A 25,216-nucleotide genomic window follows, 5' to 3' on the forward strand; every position below is an offset into this window, starting at 1 on the left:
CACGCTCCGTGACCTGGCAACAATTTGCATCTTTGTGGCAGATCCTCCGAATTGGTGACCCTTCACACCGCGTGTCAAAAAATGATGGAAAATAGACCCCGGTGTGAGGCCCGTGCCGGAGGACAGCCTTCCTTCCTCTGTGTTTTCCTTTAGGCACAGGTTATGTTCCACCCCATCCTGGGCTCTCAGCTGGTAGAAACGAGTGAAGAGGCAGATTAGGGAATCCTGTAGACAGGCTGACACTGTTGTCTTCTTTCGGATGGCACCTGGAGAGGGGCCCTGATCATCAAAACACACACCCGCCTTGCCTTCCTGGGGACATTGGTCCTCATTCTCCCGCCCCCTCTCCCAGGCCCCTGCAGTGCAGCCTTGAGCAGATCCGGATGGGGGGAGACGCTTGTTTGGCAGAACAAGGGGTGGACATGAAGCCTCTCAGCGCGGAGGGCACATCACAGGTGTCCCTGGGCTTCTGGACAGGCAGCGCAGTCGTGAGCCTTATGGAAAACTCTTCTTACCAGGAGATCTTGGTGTAACCTGATTTCATCTTAGTCATAAGATGTATTTAGGGCCCTGGGTTCTAGGCTGTGCTGTGGCAGGAGACGGTGGACGTGTGGACCGTGGGGCCGGGGGATCCTGTGCTCGAGCTCCAGTCCAGTGGGACCGTGGCTTTGTGTGGGTAAGTAGCTCTACACGGTGGTCCAGGTTTCGCCAAGCCCTGTAGTGTCGGTGGGAATGACAGTGTTTGAATGAAGTGGTCCCTCGGGTGCCCAGTGGGAGCCCTTGGCTGCTCACCATTATGGCAATTCTGGATGTGGTGATAGCTTCTTTTGAAAGAGAGATGTGGGCTGTTTTCTAAATTTAAAAAATATGATTATTTTTTAATTGGTTGGGTTGTCAGAGAGGGAGGGCTGTGAAGCGCCCGCTGCCCTCATGGTCTGTCACCTCACTATGCAGGCGGTGCTGCCTAGCCAGGCAGTGTCATCAGTTGGTTATCGACACTTATCCCATCAGATGCAACTTAGCGTTCTCTCTTCACTTTGGTAGATTAGTTGCGGGGAACTGCCTTAGATTCAGAGATGATTTTTCTTTTTTAAATTGTAAACATAAAGCTTTACATGATAGCTAGAATTTTAAATTATGTAATCTTCATATTTTATTTATTATTTACTTTTAAAAATGAGAAAATGAGTATCCCAATTATCTCATTCTTGAAAGCCTGAAAAATATCACCATACTTTAAAAAAATCTCTCTGGCGTGATGAGTCACCGTTGATGCCGTTTCTGTGCAGCGTGTCACATCTTTCTCCTCAGCCAGTCACATTCTACCCCCATCAGAAAGCCCCAGACAGAGCGCCTATGAGCTTTGCCCGTGTTTCTGAGACAGCTCCAGTGCATTCTGACTGAGCTATCTATGTGCCCATTTCACAGATGGGCAAACAGACGTGGGAGGTAACTGGGTGGCTCCCTCGGACCTGCAGTTGACGGAGCAGCCACTGATAAAGTCAAGTTGTTCAGAATCCCTGGAGACTTCGAGGAACTGTTTCAGTGTCCTTCTGGGACATAATAAAACTGAGGTTTCCAGGTGCACCTGCGGAGATGCTAATGATGGCTTTATCATGGTGATATTTTGTTTTGTTGTGGGACTGAAAATTGAACCTGGGGGCGTTCTACCTCCAAGCTGCATCTCCAGCCCAATTTTTTATTTTTATTTTGGAACAGGGTCTTGCTAGGTTGATGAGAATCTCATTACTTGCTGAGGCTGTCCTCAAACCTGCGATGCTCCTGTCTCAGACTCCTAAGTACTAGGACTACAGGCATGTGCCACACGCCTGGCTCATATCATGGTGACATTTTGAAAATACTAAAACAAGCAAACAAAACCTTAGTGACAAGAGAGAATCCTTTGATACGTTTTTAAAGCATCACCCAGACATGATCCTTTTTCTTTCCTCTTCTTCCTCCCTTCTCCCCTCCTTCTCCTTCTTTCCTTCTTTCTTCCCTCCCACATTTCCTTCCTTCCTTCTTTCCTTCTTTCCTTCCATCCTTCTTCCCTCCCTCCTTTCATTTCTTCTTTCCTTCCTTCCTTCCTTCCCTCCTTCCTTCTTTCCTCCCTCCTTTCATTCCTTCCTCTTCCTCTTTAACTCCAGCTTACTTCGGACATCCCAGTCCTGTGTGAAGTCTGGTTTCCTACATTGCCCCTTGGGTTAGAAAGGAAACAGAAGGCACCAGAGCTTCCTTTCCATGGCGTTTGGCTTTCCACCCCAGTGCTGGAGGATCGCCCTGTCCCTGCCCGGCCTCCCCCTTCAGCTCTTGGCCTCCTGCAGCCCTGTGAGGGATTAAGGAAAGGCCTCCCTGCCTGGCAGCCCATGGGCAGGCTGGCTGGAGCTCCAGGGCCTGGAGCACCTGCAGCACTTCCTCAGCTATCGAGCACCTGAAAGTTTTATATTGCTGGCTTCACCAATTTTGCCTGACCCACTTTAAGTCAGCCAGTGACCAGGAGAACGCATGCTTCCCCCTAAGCCCAGCGAGCTCCGGGGCCTAGGACACTCTGGCCGCCGGTTGGGTGGCATTCCTCAGGAGCCTGAGTTCCTCTTTGGTATTCCCACTGAGCCCTTGCGCAGCCTCAGCATGCCCGGGGGTGGCAGGAGACACCCAGCTTCTCTCCCTGAAAATCCCCTTCCTTGCTTGACTCTGTGGCGTGGCTCTCAGGCTAGCCCCGAGTATGGGGTCAGTCCCCCAGCCTTCCCCATCACCTGGCCTTGGAGACTCAGACATGACGTGCTGGGAAACCCCACCACTGCCCAGCTCGCCTTCGGCTCAGCCACTTAGGGGATAAAGCGCCCGGAGGCTCGGTGCGTGCGGGCGAGTGGGGGCCACTCACGGCATACGTGCTGCAGAAGGCATCGCTTTATTTAGCTGTGTTCTGTCAGTTCAAGTGAAGATTTTAATTGCAGAATGGTGTCTTGCTAGCAAAAACCAAAAGTAGCTGCAGACAAGATTGTTAAAATTCAACGCATAAGTGGAAAAATGGTCAGGGAGCTTGTTAAAGAAGCGTTTGTTTCCAGAGCTTCTCAGACAGAAACATCTGAAGCGTCGGATGTCAGAATTCCAGTAGCAACAGGCTGTTGGCACGGCCACGCCCGCTCTGTGCCCGGTGGTCCACGTGGGCTTCCTTTTGTGGTACTTCAGGACGAGGAACACCCCAGCCCCGCTGTTGCGGGTAGACTCCCCGTGGTCCCTGGCATGGGGCCACAGCGGGCTTCCCTCGGCTCCGTCTGCACCAGACCTGGCCGCGCTGAGCGCCACTCAACTTCTGTTTTGTTCTTTTCCTTCTTTATGTGGATGCTTGTGACTCCCTAACTCACCACCCAACATTTCCCCAGAACGCCCTGCATCCCATAATACTTTGGATGATGGGCTGAGACCTCCCCCTGCGAGGGAGGCTGGACCCTGATGAGGCCCACCTTCTCCTAAGCATCATCTCTGTGCCCACGGTGGACACCGGAGGGCTCCGGGGTGGCTCTGAGGATCTTCAGGCACTTTCTGTAGCTCTAAAACTGTTTTCGGTAGCTGCGGATCTGTAATAGACATTTGGATTATAAGAAATATTACTCAGCTCACATTATATTGATTCAAAAATAAAGATTATGCTGTTCAGCTGTACAGTAAAATATGGTTTTACGGAATGGTAATTTTTGGACTTAAGTCCTTCTACGTTAGAGTAGGAGATAATGGATTCAGGAAGGTACAATAAGGAATAAAGCCGTTGTATTGTATTGGTTAAATGACATTTAAAATGATTTGGCTGTCAAATTCATGGAAGGGTTATGAACAGTGAATGAAAATCTAAAATTAATTCCCCACTTCAAGAGAGTGTGATTTATGCCATAATAAAATTAGATTTTTAGTTAAAGATATTTAGTCATTAAGTAATGCCCATGCGCTAACTCTCATTTATAACCATCTGGTTAGAAGCTTCTGCAGAAAATCATTTCTTCCTGAGGCTAATGCAGCCCAGCTCTTGGGTCAATTGTATAGTGAACTTGGTTCTGTGAGCTTTTAAGGGAGCCGCTTTGAGAAACGCTGAGAAGATGAGTTCTTATTTAGCCTACAAAAAGGTCAGTTTAGCCATTGACTTTATTTACCTTCCCTACACGGTCCCCTCTCTCCCTTTGTACTTTCACCAGTGATGAGGATGGTACTAGCCAGCGCCTGAGGAGTGGGTGCCAGACACCGGCTGAGTCCGGCTCAGACCCTCAGTGCTCACCACTGCCTTATGAGGAACGCCGTGCTCCCGTCTTGAGCTGTACAGATGCACATCTGAGGCTTGGGAAGGTGACAGAGGTGCAGCTGCTGGGGACAAGCCTGGACCCATTCGACTTCCAAGCCCCAGCTCATCTCTGTCCTGACTCATAGGAGTATTTGCCGGTGACTTCCTCTGAGACAGAAGGGTGTGAGGTTAGGGCTCGAGGGACTTGAGCGTGGTCCTCGACGGTTGCTTCTCAGGGGTCCTTCTCAGGGGAGTCTCTGCAAGTTATAGCCTTTCCCTCAAGAGTCTGCTCAGTTTATTATCTGCTGCTATAACAAAATACCCAGGATTGGGTGATGTAAACAGAGCAGAGATTTCCTACTTACCATTCTGGAGGCTGAGAAAGCCAAGAACATGGCGCCAGCATGGGGTGAGGCCTCCTGCCTCCTCAGGACTGACAGAGAGTGTCACTGTGAGTGAAGTAGTGTGTCCAGGAGACAAAGAACATCGAGCCAGAGGGCCTCATTTCAGGAGCCCGTTTCCATGGTAGTGCATGCAATCCACTACCTGAACACCTCTTTTTTTTTTTTTTTCAGTACTGAGCATTTAATCCAAGGGTGTTCTACCACTGAGCTACATCCTTAGTCTTTTTATTTTGAAACAGAGTCTCACCACGTTGCCAGGCAGGCCTCCAACCGGAGATTCTCCTTCCTCAGCCTCCCAAGTCTCTGGGATGACAGGTGTGCACCGCCTACCTGTTAAAGGTCCACCTCCTCGTGCTGGCAGAGTGGCAGCTCCATTTCAGCATGAGTTTTGGAGGGGATATTCAATCCGCACGAAGAACTTTCCTGATCCATGAATGAGTGACTAGGGTGGTTCTTCCTTTTAGTCAACAAACTCCCAACGTGCACTCTTGGGTGACTTTTCTTATACCACCACCACCACCACCAATCATCCTCCTTCTCATCTGTGTCTACGTGGAGCTGGGGATTAAACCAGGGGCATTCTACCTCTGAACTACATCCCCACCCCTATTTTATTCTTATTTTTGAAACAGGGTCTCCTTAGGTTGATGAGAATATCTCCACTTGCTGAGACTGTCTTCAAACCTGCAATCCTGCTGGCTCAGCCTCCCAAGTATTGGAATTACAGGCGTGTGCCACCACACTCGGCTAAATTTTTTTTATTGAAGCTGAGCAAATATAAAAGCACATGCATCTTAAGCGCAGAGCTCAGTGAATTTTTACAAAGTGAATACATCTATGTGACCGCAGCTAACAGCATAGCGCAGAACATTCCCTGCACCCCAGAAGCCTCCCTGTGCCCCAAGTCACCCTCTTTCCCAAAGTTACCACTAATCTGTCACCAGAGGTTGCTTCTGCTAGTCTCTGACACTTGTGAGAATTAAATCTTACAAATTGCACGCTGCTGCGCCCGCCTTTCGGTCAGCATCCTGAGACTCACCTGAGCCGTGGCGTGGTGCCGACGTGCCTTTGTGTTGCTGTCGAGGCTCCGTGGTACGGGCCCACCACTGTTTATCCACTCTCCCACGGCGGGCATTCGGATTGCTGGCTGCTAACTCCACGCGTACCTCAGCGTTATTCCCGAGCCTGCACCTCGGCACTCACATGAAAGTACTTGTGTTGGACGTTTACCTAGGAGTGAATGGTTGGACCAGGAAAACAGAAGTCACAACAGTTATTTGAACAGAATTCATTTTCGGGAATTGGTTAAACATATGGAAGAATTAAAACCGTAAAGAAGAATACACAGAGATTAAAAAAAAAAAACAGTTCCTATGGGAAGCAGCTCTGGCCTCCAGGGGAGGGGATCGCAGAACTGTGCCCTCTGCCAGCGAGGGAAGCCCTGCTGGTTCCCGTCCTCTGGGAGCAGGAGAATGACAGGTGCTCTATATGCTTGTAAACGTGTGGCATGATCAGCCTTCTGAAAAGTCGCCGAGTCTGTGGCAGTACCATTTTGGTTCTAAGGAGGTGCCCCTTCAGATATCCTGCTCAGTTTCCAGTTGGGCTATGTGTATTCTTCTCATTGGTTCGCAGACATATTTTAGATATTCTGAATGCGTCCTTTGTCAGACAGATGGACTGCAAATATATTCCCTTACTGGCTTGCCTTTTCTCTGTCTTGGTCGTATCTTTTAACAAACAAAAGTCTTGGTTTTAATAAAATCCAGGATGTCACTGTCTTCCTTTGTGGCACTGCTTTCACGTCTTACTTAAGACACTTCCATCCACCTGAAGGTCAGGAGGACCCTCTCTTAGGACACCTGCAGGGGAGTCCTTGTTCCACCGTGCACCTTTCAGCTGCGATCTGCCAGGAGACGGTCCCTGGCTGTGCTTTAAGGTAGGGGCTTGAGGTTTGGTTTTTCCCAAGTGAGTGTCCAGTTGATCTAGCTGCCAGTGGTTGAAAAGCCAGTTTCCCCCATTTTATTACAGCGATGCCAGAAACTGAATATGGGCGTCCTGTAGTGCCTCTGTTTGCCTTTCCTCTTTTTCTTAGGAATTTATCAAGTTATTAATCTTTTCAAAGGACTGACTTTTTATGCGGCAGCTTCCCTTGTAGTTATTGATTTCTGCTTCTATCATATTTATTTTGGTCCACCTTTTGTGGGCTTAAGTTGTGATTTTTCTAGCTTTTAGAGATAGATGCTTAGGTCATCGATTTTAAGCCTCTTTTCCCCCTTGCTAACATGTATTTAAGGAAATAATTTCTCTCTAAGCTCTCTTTAACCACATCCCATAATTCTTAAAATGTTATAATTCAGTTGTCATGATAATTAAAATATCTTATTTTCTTTGTGATCTTTTTCTTTATTTAAGAAATTTGTTATTGTATTCTATAATCATTCATGATAGTGAGATTCATGGTGATACATGTATCCTCTTGTGGTTTTATTTTAATGTGAAAATTGTGTGTGGCACGCTTCTGAACCCAGGGGATAAAGATCTGGATATTTTCCTAAACATCTTTCTGTTACCAATTTCTACTTTATCCCATTATAGAGAGAAAAGTAGACCCGGTCTCCGTGTGATTTTAATAATTTGAGGATTAGTTATGGCCCAGGTATCAGGCCACTTCCTGTCACCATTGGTCGGAAGCTTACAGTGAGTGTGTAGTAGGCAGATGTTGGGCACAGTGTTTTGTTTATATTAAGCCAGGTTGAGTCATCATGATGTTAAATCAAGCTCTTCTACATCCTTGCTGACTTTTTTTTTTCCTGTACTTGTTTTTTTTTTTTCAATGTGTGACAAGATTTTCCTAATTCTTCAACCATTTTTTTGGGGTTTAAAATTTCTTCTCTTGGGTTTGACTTTACATACAGGTAGGCTATGCATCAGGCATGTACAAGTTTAGAACTGCGATCATTCCTGTTAAATTGACCCTCTCATCATCACACACTTTCCCTTTTTATCACTAATACCGATCCTTGTCTTAGAGTCTACCTACTGTTCTCTTGAAGTTCATACGATTTATCTTACATTCAGCTTCTTTATATCTTACATTTATTGTGTGTCCCTTGTAAGCAGCATGTGGTTGGAATTTATCTATTGTACCAGTTTTAACTGGATTGTTTATTATTTATTTATTTATTTATTTATATTTTTATAGTACGGGGATTGAACCCAGGAGCATTCTTCCTCTGAGCTTCACACTGGACCTCCCCCCACTGTTTTTTTTTTTTTTTAAATAGGGTCTAAGTTGTTGCAGCCAATTCCTGAGGCTGGTTTTGAACCTTTGATCCTCCTGTCGCAGGCTTCCAAATACTGGGATTACAGGTATGTGCCACCACACCTGGCTTTTCACTTATATTTAAATCAAATACTTGATTCTCCCTGTACTTTATTCCCTCCCACCTCCCAGCCCTCAATACTTACTTGTCTTAGATACTTTTTTTGTTGTTATTCTGGTTTTTTAGCATCATAGAACAAATTTTATCTTTTTTTTTTTTTTTGGTCAGTGCTAGGACATTACAATATTTTAATCCCATTTCACCTCTTTTGACCACATTGTATGTAATTAGTTCTGTGAATATGTTACCTTACAAGGCATTACCGTTTTGTTAAGCAGCCGAGATGTATTTATATTTACCCTTTTTAAAACCTTTGTTGGTGTTCTTTGTCCTTCTTGCATAACTATGATTCATCTCAATAATTTTCCTTTTGCCTGAAGACTTCCCTTCAGCATTACTTTCAGCATTTGTGGTATATGCGCTTAGCTTTTGTCTAGATATGTCATTATTTAAATTTTATTTGGCGTACCTTACAAAAGCTTTGTTTCCACTGGATATACGGATCTAACTTTTTTGTGGATTTTGAAGATGTCATCCCATCGTCCTTTGGTCCCCCTACTTTCTCCTGTAGTGTCCGCCGTCACTCTTACAGTAACTCTGCGGTTCATTTCATTTCCACACACACCTGCTGCTTACTCTAAAGACTTTTGGTTTGCCCATGAATATCCAGCTATTTTTCTGTGTGTGTCTGGGATGGTTGTCGTTGTATTACTCTTGGTGTTTGCTAGGATAGTTGTCGTTGTATTACTCTTTCTTGGTGTTTGCAGAGGTTCACAAATTTCTGGCTTGATGCTTGTCATTAATTATAGGAAAATTACAACCAGTATCTCCTCAAATACTGGTTCAGACCAATTTCTTCTCTCCTTGTAGTTTGAAATTTCAATCATGTGCTGGTTAGTGTCCTCTGCTATATCTCTCTCAAGCACTTTTCTGTACTTTCCCTTTTTATTTTTAGTTTTTCTTCAGATCTTCAGGCTGGTTATTTTCTATTGACCTGCCTTCCATTTAACTATTCCTCTTTTTAGTTGTGTTGAATCTGCTGTTAAATTTATCACTTGAATTCTTGGTTAAAATTGGTTATTTAATTTTTAGTTCTAGGATTTTCATTTGATTTTTTAAATACATTTCAATTTAATGGTGTACTTCAGCATCTTTTTCTATTTTCATATGTGTTAGTCATAATTATTTTAAAAATTGTGTCTGCTCATTCCAGGACCCGATAACCTGTGGATCTGTTTCTGATGTTTGTTTTCTGGTCTTTTAGCCATTTGGTGCTGTTTTCTGTTATGCTTGGTAAATCTGGAATTAAATGCTGGAAGTTATATATGAGAAACCTTAGGGATGACTTTAGCTCCTTCCACAAGGGGTAATTTTTATTTGTTAGACAAAAGGAATGCTGTCAAATCATATTAATGGGCTCAGTAATAAAAATATTTGAAAGTATATAATCTTAATAGAAAGTCTGCTGTATTATCCAGGACCCTTCTGTCTTGATTTTTGTCTCTGTAGCACCATACCATCAAGATCTGTATGTAGGTTTTATTACTTGAAGTTTCTTTGAAGACTCTTTTTTGCTTGCTTGAAGCTAATTCTTTCTTGGCCCATTGCCCTTTGTATGTGGAGCTCAGTCATAGCCATATACTTCAAGAAAAAGCTGTCTGCAAGCTGCTGGGCTCACTTCTCTCTGGTTCTCTTTTCAGGAGTGTGTGTGTGTGTGTGTGTGTGTGTCCCAGAACATCATGCACACTAGGTAAGTGTCCTACCACTGAGACTCTGCCAAGCCCTTTTTTCAGGGTATGTAGCCCTCAATTTCTATTGACTCTGGCAGCCCAGAACTCTATTTTCAGTCTCCCAGCCCAACAAGACTTCTCCAAGTTCCAGAACATTACTTTATCCTTGGCTTCTACACACACATAAAAAGCAGAAAGGTTTCCCCCTGTGGCAGTGACTGTGGAGATCTCCTTGATGGACTTGTGTTTTCTCCAGTCAGGGTGGTCTCTTTGAGTTGTGGCCGCCTTGACTGCTGTTTTGGGCTGCCAAGGCTCCTCTGTCTGTCTGTCTGTCTCTCTGTCTCTGATCTGACTATGACAGTTGTTCAACACAGAAGGATTAGTCTAGTACAAGCTACTGTTTGGTTTTGAGATAGAAGTCTCAAACAGAAGCCTCTAACTTTATTTTTATAATATCATTGTAAATAGTATTGTTACTTTATTTTTAAGGAGGGAATGTTATGTGAGTAGGCCTTAGAATTAGATCTCAAGGTTAAATCACACTTAGCCACTGACTGAAATGAAGTCCTCAGCAAGTGTAAGCTCGCTTTTCCTCTTAATCAATATCTGGAAAATAAAGTATGTATGAGTGTGTGTATGTGGGGGGGGGATTTTATGAAACAGAAGATAATCTCAGTTTTATTGAAACTATTTCAGACATAGTAGAAGGAAAACTTCCAAATTCATTATATAAAGCTGGTGCTATTTAAATTCCTGATCTGAAAAAAATGGTACACTAATCTCACTTAGGAATATAAATATACAGATGATAGGCAAATCGATGCATGAACACATTTAAAATCACAGCAAACTGAATCTGGCAGTGCATTTTTAAAAAGTATACCATGACTAAGAGAGGCTTATTTCAGATGTAGTGATGGTGGGATATTGTGAAATCTACTTTATAAGTCATCATTTTGATTGAGCTAAGGAGAAAAAAGTCAGACATTATCTTCTGTTTCATAAAATCCCCCCCACACACATACTTATTTTATTTTTTATTCAACAAATATGTATAGAGCATCTGCTCTATTATAGCACCGAGGACACAAGAGTGAAAAGGAGTCTGGCTCCATCCCAACCCCACTCCAGTGAACGAAATAGTCAATAAATAAATGAGTAAGGGAACAAGCTATTTTAGGTAGAACATACATTTAGTTTAAAAAACTCAATAAAATGTATATTGATTTCATTAATAAAATAAACATTCCTCAGGCTAAAATACTGCATTTTACTTAATAGGGAAATGCTAAAGATTTTCTTCTAATGTCAGAAACAAAATAAAAATGCCCACCACATTCACAACATTTAACAGTGGATTAAAGAATTAGTTAGTGCAATAAGACACGATAAAGCAACTTAAAGTACATGGATTAGAGGGATAAGATCTGGCTTTTGCAAATTATATAGATATACAAAGAGAAACCCTAAAAGAATCAATGAAAGAGCTATTAAAAACAACAAAGAATAAATGGTTGGTTATAAAATCAATATAAAAATCAATTGCCAATCATATACACAAACAAAAACCAGTTAGAAGATGTAATGTGGAAGAGTATTCTTCTTATAACAAGACAAAAAGTTTTTTCTATAACGACAGTAAAGACATATACAAAGTAGTCACAAGGAAAATCATAAAAGACTCTTGTAGGACTTCCGGGAAGATGGCGACCAAGAAAAGCAGCATTTACAAGTCCTGCTAACACTTGATCTCTATTGCCACAAAATCAGCGCTTTTGATAGCCAGAAAACACTAGCAACAGAGAAATAAAAAATGTAAACACAAGGGACAGAGAAAAAAAGACTAGGAGAACAACCAGAGACCAGAAAAATCAAGCCTGCAATGCGGCAGCGGAGCCTCACTGGCACCATCTTCCCTCACAGCACCAGGCTCCAGAGAGGAAAGGTAAACAAGGAGCTGAAGTGAGCAGCTGCGGATCATTTGGGTGCAATTCAGCAGTTCTTTCAGCGCGAAGAACGCCTAAAACCCCCAGTAGCCAAGCTATCACACCTTCCAGGGACTCAGAATGGAGCTGAAAACCAGAAAAGAAATACACCTGCCTCACAGCCGAGGGCGTGGCAGCGGCGCCATATTGCCAGCAGCGACGGCGAGTTCACCGTGCCCCGCGACAGCTCCTGATCAGCGCGCACAATAACCGTGAGTGAAATTGCGGCCCCTAAAGGAGAAATCCCTGTACTGCTCTCCCAGGGACTTGCACAGCTTTGATAATCTCCTTGGGTCTGAGATTTTGCAATCCAATCCAGAGAAGGAGTAGCGGTGGCCGAGATACCACACCCTAGTTGCAGCTCCCTGTGGGAAAACGCCCAGCCCGACACCCCGACAGTCTCGTGCAGCCTCAATTAATCCACTGGGTCTGAGACTTGGTGATACAACCCAGTAAAGGAGTAGTGGCGGCTGAGATTACAAAAAACTCGAGATCCAGAGCACCCTAAGTGAAGTCATTGTGACCCAGGGAAAGCACAAACTTCTGAAATCATGGGAAAGAGGAACAAAAATAAAGCAATGAATGCCCACAACCCCATATTATCAGAACCTGATAACACAGAAATTCAGAGATCTCCAGAAGATAAAATCAGGAATATAACTGTAGAAATAATAAAGGACCTTTGAAAAAAATTTAGTCTAAAAGAAATAAAGGATGCAGTCATTGAGGTAAAGCCTTCAATTCAAAGTATAAACAATCGATTAGACCACATGGAGAATAGAATCTTGCTCCTAGAAGATGATCACTCCAAAAACGAACGCATAGTTTCTAATTTAGAAAAAAAAAAAAGTCCAACAGCAGGAATCTGACATTGAAGAAATATGGGCCCATTTTAAGAGAGCTAACCTAAGAATAATCAGAATGGAGGAGGGAAAAGAAGGTGAAACCAAAGGGATCAATAATCTCTTCAAAGAAATAATAGCAGAAAATTTTCCAAACATAGAGCAAGAGGTCAATACACACAAGTCCAGGAAACTTAATAGAACTCCCTTTAGACAGGATCAGAGAAAAGGTTCCCCACACCACATAATTGTCAAAATGACCAATGTGGAAGCCAAGCAGAGAATCTTAAAGGCAACAAAAACAAAAGGCCAAGTGACATTCAGAGGCAAACCAATTAGAATCATTCCAGACTTCCCAAACCAAGTCATGAGAGCCAGAAGGGCTTGGAGTAACATATCCAAACTCTGAAAGAAAACAACTTCCAGCCCAAAATTTTCTACCCAGCAAAACTATCTATCAAATTAGATGGGGAAATAAGAAGCTTCCATGACAAACAGAAACTGAAGGAATTTATGTCTTCAAAACCAGCGCTAGAGAAAATACTCAAAGAGATTAACTACAAAGAAGAAATAGGTAACACACACCAGAACCAGAGAAACAAGATTTTCCATCCAGCAGACAACTAAGATTGGTTATCTTTGGAGATTCATTATTTATTTTAGTCTTTTACCTATCTCTAAATTATATTGTTTGCTTTTATTGTTGCTAATTTTTAGGATTTCTGTTTGGAATATTATTATACCTTCAGATATAGCATTTGGAAATATTTTATCCATTCTATCAGTAACTTTTATCTCTGTTTACATTGTCTTTGGATGTACAATTTTTTTTATTTTTTAGGAAGTTTGTTTATTTATTCTTTTTTTTGCCTGTGCCTTTGGAATCATATCCAAGAAATCACTGCCAATTTCAATGTTGTGAAGTTTTATGACCCAGGTTTTCTTCTAAAAGTTTATAGTCTTAAGATTTACATTTAGGTCTTTTATCTATTTTGAGTTAATATTTGTATATGGTGTTAGATAAGGGTCCAATTTTATTCTTTTTCATGTAGTTATTATTATTTTTCAACAATATTTAGTGAAAAGATTATTATTTCCTTCACCAAATGTTCTTGGAAACCTTGTCAAAAATAACTTGACCATATGTGGAAGAATAATTTATTTCTAGGCTTTTTATTTTACTCCACTGGTTTATATATCTGCCTTTATAGCAGTACTACACTGTTTCAATTATTGTAGCTTTATAAGATTTGAAATCAGAAAATGTACATCTTCTAGCTTTGTCCTTTTTCGAGATTGTTTTGGGTATTTAGAGTTCATATTTCATGTTAGGATAATTTTTTTCTGAAAAATAAATAAATACATGTATGATAGTTCCACCTTAAAAAATAAAATAAAAAAAAAATCCTCTGGTAAGAAAGAAAGCAAAACGAAATATTGAAATGTTATCTCTAAGTCATCAAAAGCTTGATATCAGACAAATGAATTTGTTATGTGAGATTATCATTGTTAATTTTGGATAGATTGCTATAGTATTAGATGTCAACCACTAAGCCAAGCATGGGAAGGAGGGATGGGGAGGGAATGGGATGGGGATTGGATAGGGGCTAACTGGGAGATGTGTGCATGTATGTCTACACAAGTTTTTATCCCATTATAATGTATGAATACAGTGCACCAATAAAAAATTTTTTTAAAGAAATAAATTAAAAAAATAAAAGACTCTTGTAAAAAGCAAAAGTAGGCTCAAAGAAATTATTAGAAACACCACGTTATTAAAAAAGAAGATGGAACGTGTAACTGTCAGCTTTCCTTAAATAAAGATAGAGATTTGTGTGATTGCAACAAAACTGTAACCTTATTTTCCTGAGGATGTCTGAGCTGATTTGACTTCTTATAGACTCACAGACGCTCCCTGAGGTTGTTGGTAGGGAGGCGGTGCCTGGCCTTAGAGTAGCTGGGACACTTTGGTGTGCTGTGCTCCACAGCTCACATAGCTCAGGTTACCACCATCTCTGTGCTCTGTCCTCTGAACCCTGCCTGGAGAGCCCTCTCCCAGCACCAGCGGTTCGGAGGCTTGCTGGCTGTGAGCATCCCGCGGGCTCTCAGCCTTTACCATGGATCTGCCATTGGCCACCCCTGGGCTTGTCGCTCATTAGAGAGGGGAGTCAGAGGACGTAATGCAGGCAGGTTCAACTTTTCAGTGTCTCCTTGGTTTCCTTGCTAATGGCATCTCCCCCTCCTGGCCATACAGGTTGCTAGACAAGAATGCCAAGGTCACAGGTTCGAAGCCAGTGCAAAATAATGCAGGGAGACCCTGTTTTAAAATAGAAAATACAAAGGGCTAGAGTGTAGCTTGGAAGTACAAGGAACCTGAATTTAGTCCCCAGTAGTCCCCTCCAAATAAGTAAGTACTTGAAATATATTGTAAGTTTATTTTTAAATAAATAAAATTTGTAAAAACAAATTATAAATTTCAAAATAAAAACGATCTGGGGTGTAGCTCAGTGCTTCTCTCTCTCTCTCACACACACACACACATGCACACACACACACACACACATGCACACACACGCACATGCACACACGCACACACACACACAGAATGCTAAGGTTCCAAAGATGTCGCTTCTTGATTTCAGAACCCTCACGCTGGTTGCTTCTGCTTGTGGAGGTGAGGAGATGGTCAAGTTTGCTGTGTTTCTTTTAGTTGCCAGCATAGATTTTTCAACTTATTCCCAACAGTAAACTTTTTATCCTATATCTGATGAATTACAGGTACTTTTTAAATCAGTTATGAAATCGCAGTGCTCATCTCCAGACCCTTCCTCCATCACTTCTCTCTGGGACCTCTCCTCCTTCCCAGCTGCCACGCCCAGCACTCTCCCATGGCATTTTCCTTTCCTTCCCTTCTCCCTGCTCTTCTTTCATCCTGGTCCCCCCCGCCCCACACACCATTCCTGTCTGAAAACCCACCTGTTTTTCAATGCTATTTTCAAAGGTCCTTTTAAAAGCACTTTTACTTATGTTTCCAGCTGAATGTGAAATACCAGTATTTATCTCAGCAAATCACCCTTTGATTTCTCAGTAATTTGTATTTCTTCTGTAGTTCCCTGTTCAACTGTGAATATTAATGCAGAGACCCTTTTACCTGGGTAATTTCTGAAACAGTTTGCTTATTGCATTGCACATAGCTGACATCAAAAAGATGAGATTCAACTAGGGAAATGTAAGGGCTCAGTGTTAGTGTGGTGACACGAATTGGTTATCCGAACTGTTCATAAGGCCTCGGCTTGTGGGAGCCATGGGTTGGGTATAATAGGTCACAAGATGATGCCATCACCTACACAGAAGCTGGTCCTCTGTATCGTGGTACCACGAGTTAGAACCTGCTTCTGGTCAATTAATCCTGGCCCCTCAAGCACCCACAGATGAGACAGAGAGGGTGGCGTATCCACCTGAAACAGTGTATTCCTTTACACATGGGACCAAATTTCACCTAAGGAAGACCCTGAACATTGCCTGCTTATTAAAAACAGCACAATTTTATATTTATATTTATATAAATATAAATATTATATTTATATGTATATTTGTGTAAGTCAATATTATATTTATATTTATATGTATATTTGTGTAAGTCCCTAAAGCAACAAGTTGTTGACGTTTGTGGGCATGTGTGTGTGCTGGTGAGATTGGTGGACCCGACTGTGCTGAGTGCCATGTTCTTACTAGCCTGCTCACTCTTTTTGTGTGTGTGTGAATATGTAACTAATGCAAGGTAAGGTATTTTCAAGTATCTGTAAACATGAATTATTCTTCAAAATCATAAGTCTTTCTTTTCTTTCAGGAATCCCGAAGCTTTGAAGTCCTAAGGCAGAAAGGTAGGGAACACACTCTTTGCCGTTTCGTTCTTTGTTGCCATTTCTCACGTCATTTGTTGAGGCTGAGGTGAACTTCAGCTTGTCACCGCTGTTCTGGGAATTTTGGTGGCCTTTTCTGGGAGCTGATGCTTTGCAGTGAGACCTAGAGACTCAAGGACTGTGAGACAGGTTTGCTCCTCAGACTCGTGGCTTCTACCTTTAACTTCAGTATGTGGGTCTGAGGAACTGGTTTATTTTTTTAGCATGATTATGGTCTCTTAAGAGAAGCCTTGTTTTTTAGTGTGAAAAGTAATTATTCGGCTTCACTGAGCAAAATCAACATCAGTGACAACAAAAGGTGGTCTGCAGTCTGAGTTATTTCAATATCTGGAAAGGGATGCCACTGAAATATATTTCTGATCAGACTCTTACAGCTTCTGCTAAGCTTGCCTAGAAATAAACAATTAAATTTCCCTCTGCAGACAAGTCCATGATGTCTTATTTTTTCTTGCCCACATTCCTTCCACATTTGTTTTCTCATCTCTGAGGTAATGTGGAAGGAATGTGGGCAATTTCTAAGCTCTTTTAGTGGAAATGGAGATTTCCCTCATTCACTTTCAGTAATACCTACTCTCTGACAAGATACCTCTTGCGTGATTTGTGGGATCATTGGCAAGCATCTCCTGGTTGCAGAGATGGGGGTGTGGATGTAGAAGCCACCATGAGTTCTTGTGTGACCCTTGGCTTTAGTCTTAACCACTTCTCTGTGTTATTATCTCCGCAAGTGATGGAGCAAAAGAGAGAAAATCCCACATCAGCTCCTCAACCTACATCCCCTTGCTGCCTGGTTAGCCCATGTGTCAGGCAACACGGGGAGAGACGTGGGATGGCCACATTATCACATTATCAACACGTGCTTCTAGAGCCCAAGAGCGAAACGTGCAGGGCTGGTATAGTGGGGCCAACCGACTGCTGATGTCCATGGTGCCGAAATTCTACATTCAAAGGATTGGGCACTCTAACTCCAGGATGGACTTTCTAGCTTCTATTCCCATTGGCCATCACCTTTGGTTTTAGACTCAGTGTCCTCTGAATTGAATCCGTGGGGAAAGATACCATTTGGATATCTGTGCTAAACAAAATTTGATAAAGGTTAATAGGACAGGGAAGGATGTGTTTCTATTGAAAGGTGTACTCCTAATGGACACAGTGCTGGTGTAAGTTTGGAGGTAAATAGCCTGAATACAGGAGAATCGACTTGGACTTTGGTTTTGGATAATATGCTATTCATGTCAATACTCTTGAATGTGAATGTTTGGAATTAATTTGCATTAAGTAATCATACCTACAGTTATCCTTTTGGGTATTTTACTATCCTGGTGCTGGAAATATTTAATAAGGCTGAGGTTATAGGAGAACTATGTCTATTCCTATGCAAAGGCATGAATGCTGACAATCTATGGCTTCAAATACCCAGAAAAACAAGTGTCAGAAGGCTGGGCAAAGGTGTGGTTCAGGCTTATTGTCCCCACCTACCATTTTCCTCTTCCCGGGAAGCAACGGCTTTTGCGGCTAGCTGAATGGGAACACGTGTTTTGTGTTAGTACTAACAAATTTGTCTTGACATCTCATAAATGTCTTCCCTCCTCTTGTGAACTGATGTCTTTCCTGCTTGTTTCTGTCAAAGTTGAGTGTTTAAGATTTCCTGCAAATAGTTCAGTTCCTTGACGTCAATGCTCATATCCTGACAGGCAGTCAGAAAGGACGAGTGGGGCCTGGCAGATTGGTTCCAAATATTTTTGTCTCTGAGAATTCACTGACATGGGATGTGGGGCTGTTAATCTCCAGAACAGCATATAAGTATAAAAACAATAGAATATTTCAGTGAATATTTCATTAAAATTATTATTCCTACAAACCAAATAGATCATATTTTCTTGCCACACACACTTCAGTTGGGTCCTTGCTCTGACTTAACCTGGAACTGAAAGAGGAGCAGGTAAGCAGTGCCCAGTGTTCAAGGCCCTGGGAGGTTTAGCGAGACCTGGAGAGCACCTGGGTCTGGAGAGGCAGCCTCCTGATCACAGGCCCTAAGAGGGTCTCCTGCTCAAGCTTGTTTAAACTGACTTCTGATTCAGGAGTATCAGCTCCATCTGGGGTCTGGGGCTTAGTGGCACAAATACACTACCCATTACTACTTCCCATTATATGACTATGTATGTATGTATGTATGTATGTATGTATGTATTTTGGTACAGGGATGGAAGCCAGAGACATTCTACCTCTGAGTCATTTATGTTTCATTTTGAAACAAGGTCTTTCTAAGTCGCTGATGGCATTCCTAAGTTGCTGAGATTGACCTCAAACCTGTGATCCTCCTGTTTCAGTCTTCCATGTATTGGGAGGGGTTACAGGCATGTGCTGCCATTTACAGCTCCCACTGTATGACTTTTAGAAACTTTTGACCTGGTCTGTAATGTGAGAAGTGAGAGGGGATAGTATAGCTTTGGACATGGAGCCCAGCTGAATCCCAGTGGGTGCTGGGTGAAGTGACTGTGCTGTGTGCCCGTGACTGCTCGCCCCCTCCCCCCCGTCTTCCCTCCCAGCCCTGGTGCATGGTGCCCTGATACCCAGATTATGGTCTGTTCCTTGCCTCTTGCCTTACTCACACTCTTCCTGCAGCCCTCCTGTCTTGCTCTTTATCTCAAACCCCTTCCAGCCCTGTCTCCTGAAATATTTAGCTTATCCTATGTTAGGAATAGATACAGAATGCCCTCTAAAGAGCTCCTATACTAAATGTTTAGAGCTGCAACTAAGTCACAAGGGCTGTAACCTCATCAGTGAGTGAGTGAATTGTAATGGATTTAGTGGGTCTGTGGAATGGGGCTGGAGAAGGTGGGTCCCTGGGTGCACGTCCTCAGGGACTGTGCCTTTGTCTGTGAATCCCTTTGCTGGCTTGTTCTCTGGATTCTGGCCTCCGTGATGTGAGAGCAGAGCTCTTGCATGGGCTTGCTTGGTCTCTATGTCTCTGTCTGTCTCTGTCTGCCTGTCTGTGTGTCTGTGTGTTTGTCTCTCTCTCTGGCCTTCCCATTGCCATATCTTGACCTCTTCAGACTGCAGACTTAGATGGACTAAACCCCCAAATCTTCAAAAACGATGAGCAAATAAATCTGCTTTTCTCTAAATTGTGTGGTCAGTTGTTTTGGATTACATCAGTGAGAATATTGACGAGACGCCCTAGTACTCAGATATAAAGGACTCCTACCAAACTACACATTGTCTGAAAGAAGAAACATCTCTTTCACAGCCCTAGGCCAGAGTTGATGATGTACAATTACTTTTTGAATGAAGCACAAACTAGCCATTTTCTTTGTGTGTGTGTGTTGGCTTTTCATTCTGGTCCTGTCTTGGTAATATATAAAAAAAGGCAGTGAGGTTTTTTTTTTTTTTCCTCCTCCTCCTCCTCCTCCTCCTCCTCCTCCTCCTCCTCCTCCTCCTCCTCCTCCTCCTCCTCCTCCTCCTTTTCTCTCTCACTGCAGATTGCACCCAGGGGTATTCTACCTTTAAGCTACACCTCCAGCACAATTTCATTTTTTATTTTGAAAAAGGGTCTCACTGATATGTGGAGGGTCTCACTGTATTCCTGAGACTGGCCATGAGCCTGCAACCCCTCCTGTTTCAACTTCCCGAGTACTGGGATTACAGGTGTGTACCACCACACATGGCAAGCTCTTGGTTCTCCAAGATATCTACTAGATATTCCCAGATAATGCATTAATGAAAATGCTTCATGTTCAAATACAGATATTTTAACTGGTCAAATGTTGTTCTATAAAAAGATGATTAAATTCCTAATCCAGAACTCATGGATGTGTCCTTTTTTGGAAATAGAATTTGAGCAAATGTAATCAAGTTAAATTAGGACTGGGCTCTAATCCAGTGAGAAGTGTCCTTAAAAGAAGAGGAAACTTTGTGTGTGTGTGTGTGTGTGTGTGTGTGTGTGTGTGTGTGTGTGTTACTGGGGATTGAACCCAGGGGCATTCCACCTTCTGGCTCAAGCTACCCTCAGCACTACTTTTTATTCTTTATTCTTGAAACAAGGTCTCACTAAGTTGTGGAGGGCCTTACTAAGTAGCTGAGGCTGGCTTCAAACGTGTGCTCTTCTGGTCTCAACCTCCCAGATACTGAGCTAACAAGCATGCACCACCAGGCCTGGCTAAGAAGGAATTTTTGACAGACACACAAGGAGAATGTCAGGTGGGGACAGAGGCAGTGGTTGCTGGCCCCCAGCAGAAGCCAGGAAGAGGTGAGGACAGATGGGCTCCTGGAGCCTTCAGAGAGACGGAACATGGCCCTGCCATTCCTCGATTCTTAACTGCTAGTTTCGAGACCTATGAGAAAACAAATTTCTGCTGTTTAAGCCACCTGGTCTATGAAGCTTCAGGATAGCAGCCCCAGGACACTAATACGCTTGCAAAACACTGGACGCAATAAACCAGAGCTCTTCTTTGTCGTTGCTGTTGAGATGATGTTTTCACTGCAGAGTCTTTCTGGGTTTTCATATGTTAAACATGACTCTCAACAGGGAGTGTAATATGCAAGCATTTCCCAAACTTGGTCTCCTGGGGGATTATACAAAATCGACTTTGTTGTTTAAGATGTGATGCTCAGAGCAGGCATTCCAGTCAGTGCCCCAGGAAGCCCAGGAAGGAGAGCTTCCTGAGTGCCCAGGCTCCGGGGCCTGTCTCCAGGGACTGCGCCTGCGCAGAGCAGCAAGGTGGCAGTAAGGGTGCCCGCTGAGTCTTTTGAAAGCATCCTCCTGACCTTCAGTGCCCTGTGACGCAAGCCAAGCAGATAGCTCCTTGCATATGAGACTCCTTCTTCCTTTCCAAAGTGTCAGTTTTTAGCACAGACCAGGACTCGCTCTGGGTTGATGCTTGTCAATGCGCTGGGCCTCTCTCCAGTGGGTGGCGGTTGCTTAATGACCTGGTCTTGTTTCACCTTCTCCAAGGGCTTTTGCACCTAACATTGTTGTGAAACCTGGAGGGCCGAGAGGAACCCCTGAAGAAAAGTCCTGGGGGCTTTGTATCCAAAATAGATCTGTGTAGGGGGCTTCTCTCAGGGATGCCCCAGGAAGATATAGTAGCAGAGATTAGGGCAGGCAGAACCACAACACCAGCCAGGTGTCTTCTGGCAAGGGCATGTGTCCCTCCAGACTGTCCTGTATTGACTCTCCATCCTCATGCCAGCTGCTCAGGCAAGGGGCAACAACTGCAGCTTTGTCTTCTTTCCAGTATGATACTTTGCACCTCTCTCCAGGTGCCTACAATTTAATTTGAAACTTTTCTAAAGCTTCAGCAAAAGACACCAACTTTAACCTCTCTGTGATGCTCTGGTCTACACTGGGCCGGTGCCCACTGAGGCTGCAGAATTATGCACTCCCAACCGCACTTGCCTTCCGCTGATTCCTTCGTGTTGAATTACAGCCAGGAAAGAACTCCTGAGAGAGCTATTTGTGAGGCTGGGGTCATTCCGCCCTGTCCGCCTCCTTGGAGGCGCTCTGGAGGGCTGGGCCTTCTTCCAGATGTCTGTGATTGTGCTGTGACTAGGGGTTGCAAGTTTGGGGGGATGTCACCTTGCATTACTCACCCTCGCCGAGATGGCTCACTCGCTCTGCCCACACGCAAGGCTGCAAGGGAGCCTGGGAGAGGGAGCTGCTGCTGCCTTCAAGAAGAGAGAAGGCACAGCCTGGGTGATGCTGGTTGCTTGGGCTGCTTAGCAATGCAAATCTACATAAACACAACCCTCCAGCCCTCCATGTGAGGTGAGAGCCTCGCTCTCTGGAAACTCTTGGAACTGGCAGCTGCCTCTAATAGCCCCTTTAGAGTTCTCTGCATCTGGGTGAACTTCAGTGATCAACAACTACACCGCGCTTGCCATGAATTCTGATTTTGTAAAACAGATGTTTTCTGGCTGTCTCTGTCGCCTGCACCACTAGCTTGGAATTCTCACATAATGGGAAGTGGCTGAGTCTCTTGGATAAAACAGATGAATCCACTCCTGGGTTCTTTTGAGGTAACTTCCTTAGTGGCTGCAGCTGTAGAGAATTTAAAGGAAGCCATCTCGGCAGCGCCCTGGGGTGGGGTGGGGTGGGGTGGGGGTGGGGGTCTTTTTCAATGCATGCCTGCCATCTGGAGAGAGATGGAGTTTCTCCTTCCCCGTCCCGCCCCCACTCCTAGACCATGGAACGTGGCTCGTTCTGCAGTCACCGGGCTCGAGGAAGCTGAGCGTGACATCTCTCTCTGCTCCTCCTAACCCCACAGAGGCCAGCCCTCTGGCTCTCGCTGTCTCTTTCTCAGCTGGTGGAAGGCTCTGCTGTGCCTCCTTGCCCCAAGTTGGTCAGGAAGTGGGGGCATCGGTGGTCGCGGCATCCTGCCTGAGTAAGGGGATTTGGCACAACCTCTGATCATGGTTAGTGGGCAGGCGGTAGGATCCCACCTCTCCGTGGATAGCGTGACTTTGGCTAGGTGACTTGAAACTATAGGGTAATCATGGTGCAAACCATTAATGCCAACTCTGCATTGTAGAAAGCCCTCGGTGACAAGTAGAGAGCGCCCTTTTCCTCCTGCTGCCATAGAGAAACAGAGACTGCCGAGTTCAGAAGACTTGAGCAAGCCCATTTCCATCTGTTTGTTTTACTAATTCCAGCGGCTGGTTCCTCGGCTCCCTTTTTGCTGGAAGCAGCCCTCTGCCCAGCGGCTCCTGGGCGGCTTCGTTTGCGTTTTATCATTTGCATGAGCTGCTGCGGATTTGGACCAAGTGGGAGTCCTGTGGCTAAGAGGAGACGTTTACTTGATAGGGTCAGCCCTCATCTCTTGCTCAGAAACTGCCACTAAACATAAAACGAGCGGAGGCTTGGGCTTGTTTGTTTTGGAGACGGTAGGTCCGTGAAGCTGACTAACGTATCACTTCTCTCTCTCTTTATGCAGAACTTAAAAATAATATCTTTTACTTGGATGGTGCTACCAGGGTGCTTTCTGCTTTCTAAGAGCGTTTGCATTTATTTTTTCACGTTAGATGTTCAAGAGAACCAGTGCGTTAGGAACAGTGGGGATATTATCATCAGTGTTGGGCAGAGGATGGCACTGGAGCTCAGAGGGGCGAGGGGCTTGCCCCAGGTCACACAGCAGAGTGACGCAGAGTGGGAGACTGTCAGTCCTGACCCCTCCCGCTGGGCTTCCTCTAAAGGTGCGCGTAGGACAAAGTCTTCAAATTAAAACACAATGGGAAAGCAGAGTGTTTTTTGAGTCCTGTTTTCCTTCTTTTAAAAATAAATTATTGTAAAGACACCTTTTCTCATCTGTCAACGTAATGATCCCATACCTCAGGGATTCACAACATTCACACGTGTGTGTGGAAGAGACAGTAAAAGTTCATCGTTTCCACAGCACCTGTGTGTGGCGAGGTATAATTATCACTTGACAGATTTCATAGTTTAAAAGGATGACGGTTTAAAATAGAGCCGGCGTGAGCCAGGAAAATCCATATACTACCATGTGTCGGATGCCGCATCAGAGTAACCCTCAAAGTCAGATGCTCCCCAGACAGACAGACAGTTCCGCAGCATCTTCTGGTAGATACAAATGTCCCTGGGACTAAACCCGGCCTGAGAGCTCCACTGTGGCCCTGCAGGGGCCATCGGAAGTGCCAGGCTGAAGCCCAACACACAGGTGAAGTGTCACCTCACGCTCCAGATGCTAGACACCCGGATGCTCCCCCAGATACAGACCTCTTCTGCAGACACCCGCATGAGCAAGATGGTTCCTGTGCACTGGGCTCTGCATGCATGAAGGAAAGCTCCACAAACCACCAGGCAAGGGGAATTCCTGCGCCTCTTAGGAAAATGTGCGCCTTTTCAGGACAGAGGGGTTGAACAGCGGGTTTCTGTTGTTCTTGACATGGTGGGCTTGTTTGTTTCTTTTGTGGTACCGGGGATTGAACTCTGGGGCATTTTACCTCTGACCTATACCCCCAGCCCTATTTTTGATTTTTTAAAATTTATTTGGAAGCAGGGTCTTGCTAGTTTGATGAACAACTCACTACTTACGAAAACTGCCCTCAACCTTGTGATCCTCCTGTCTCCGCCTCCAAGTACTGGGATTACAGGTGTGTGCTCCCATGCCCCGCTGACCTGGTGGCTTTATAAGCGCAGTCCTGGCTGTGTGTTTAGGATATAATTGTCGTTTTTTCTGCAATAGATTTCTGAAATTGGAGCCGTCTGGAGCTGACCCGTCAGTCCACACTTCACAATTCAGTTAGGAGAGTCCTGGGAGAGGGGCAGATGGAGCCGCATCTGAAACTTAAATGCCGTTTGACACGTATTAGCTCAGCGCTGATGCTTGCTGACGGCGGATCCATCAGGACGTGGTGTCACTGGTCAAGGGCACTTAGAACCTGGGAGAGACATGCCGGTGACCTGAGCACAGGCAGGACATGCCTAGCACTCTCGTCTGGTGGCCCCGGCCCCAGGTTCTCAGAAGGTCTGTCCTGGAGCTAATCCTTGTGCTGTGCCCTGGATGGAGCAGCTGGCCTGAGCGCTGGCCATGGTGCTGACCAGGCCTCCGTGGGAGGTCTGGACCCTTCTTAGACCCTCTATTTGGAACGGTGATGGGGTGCTGGCTCAGGGTATCTGCCATGGGCAAACTTGAGCTTCTTTCTTCCAAGTTTTATAATTGTTAA

The 25,216-nt window shown here is 44.3% G+C and overlaps 1 protein-coding gene across 1 annotated transcript in view; it reads left to right on the forward strand.

Moving 5' to 3' along the window:
• Window positions 1–25,216, forward strand: part of FSTL4 (follistatin like 4) — a gene marked incomplete at both ends in the record, with an annotated part of 356,360 nt that overhangs the window by 14,436 nt on the left and 316,708 nt on the right. Inside the window, one exon of the mRNA XM_080698175.1 lies at window positions 16,465–16,498. Within this exon, the coding sequence (XP_080554301.1) occupies window positions 16,465–16,498 (34 nt within the window). The remainder of the gene's footprint in view (window positions 1–16,464; window positions 16,499–25,216) is intronic.

Source organism: Muscardinus avellanarius, assembly GCF_963383645.1.
Source record: "Muscardinus avellanarius genome assembly, chromosome: 7".
Classification (NCBI taxonomy): domain Eukaryota; kingdom Metazoa; phylum Chordata; class Mammalia; order Rodentia; family Gliridae; genus Muscardinus; species Muscardinus avellanarius.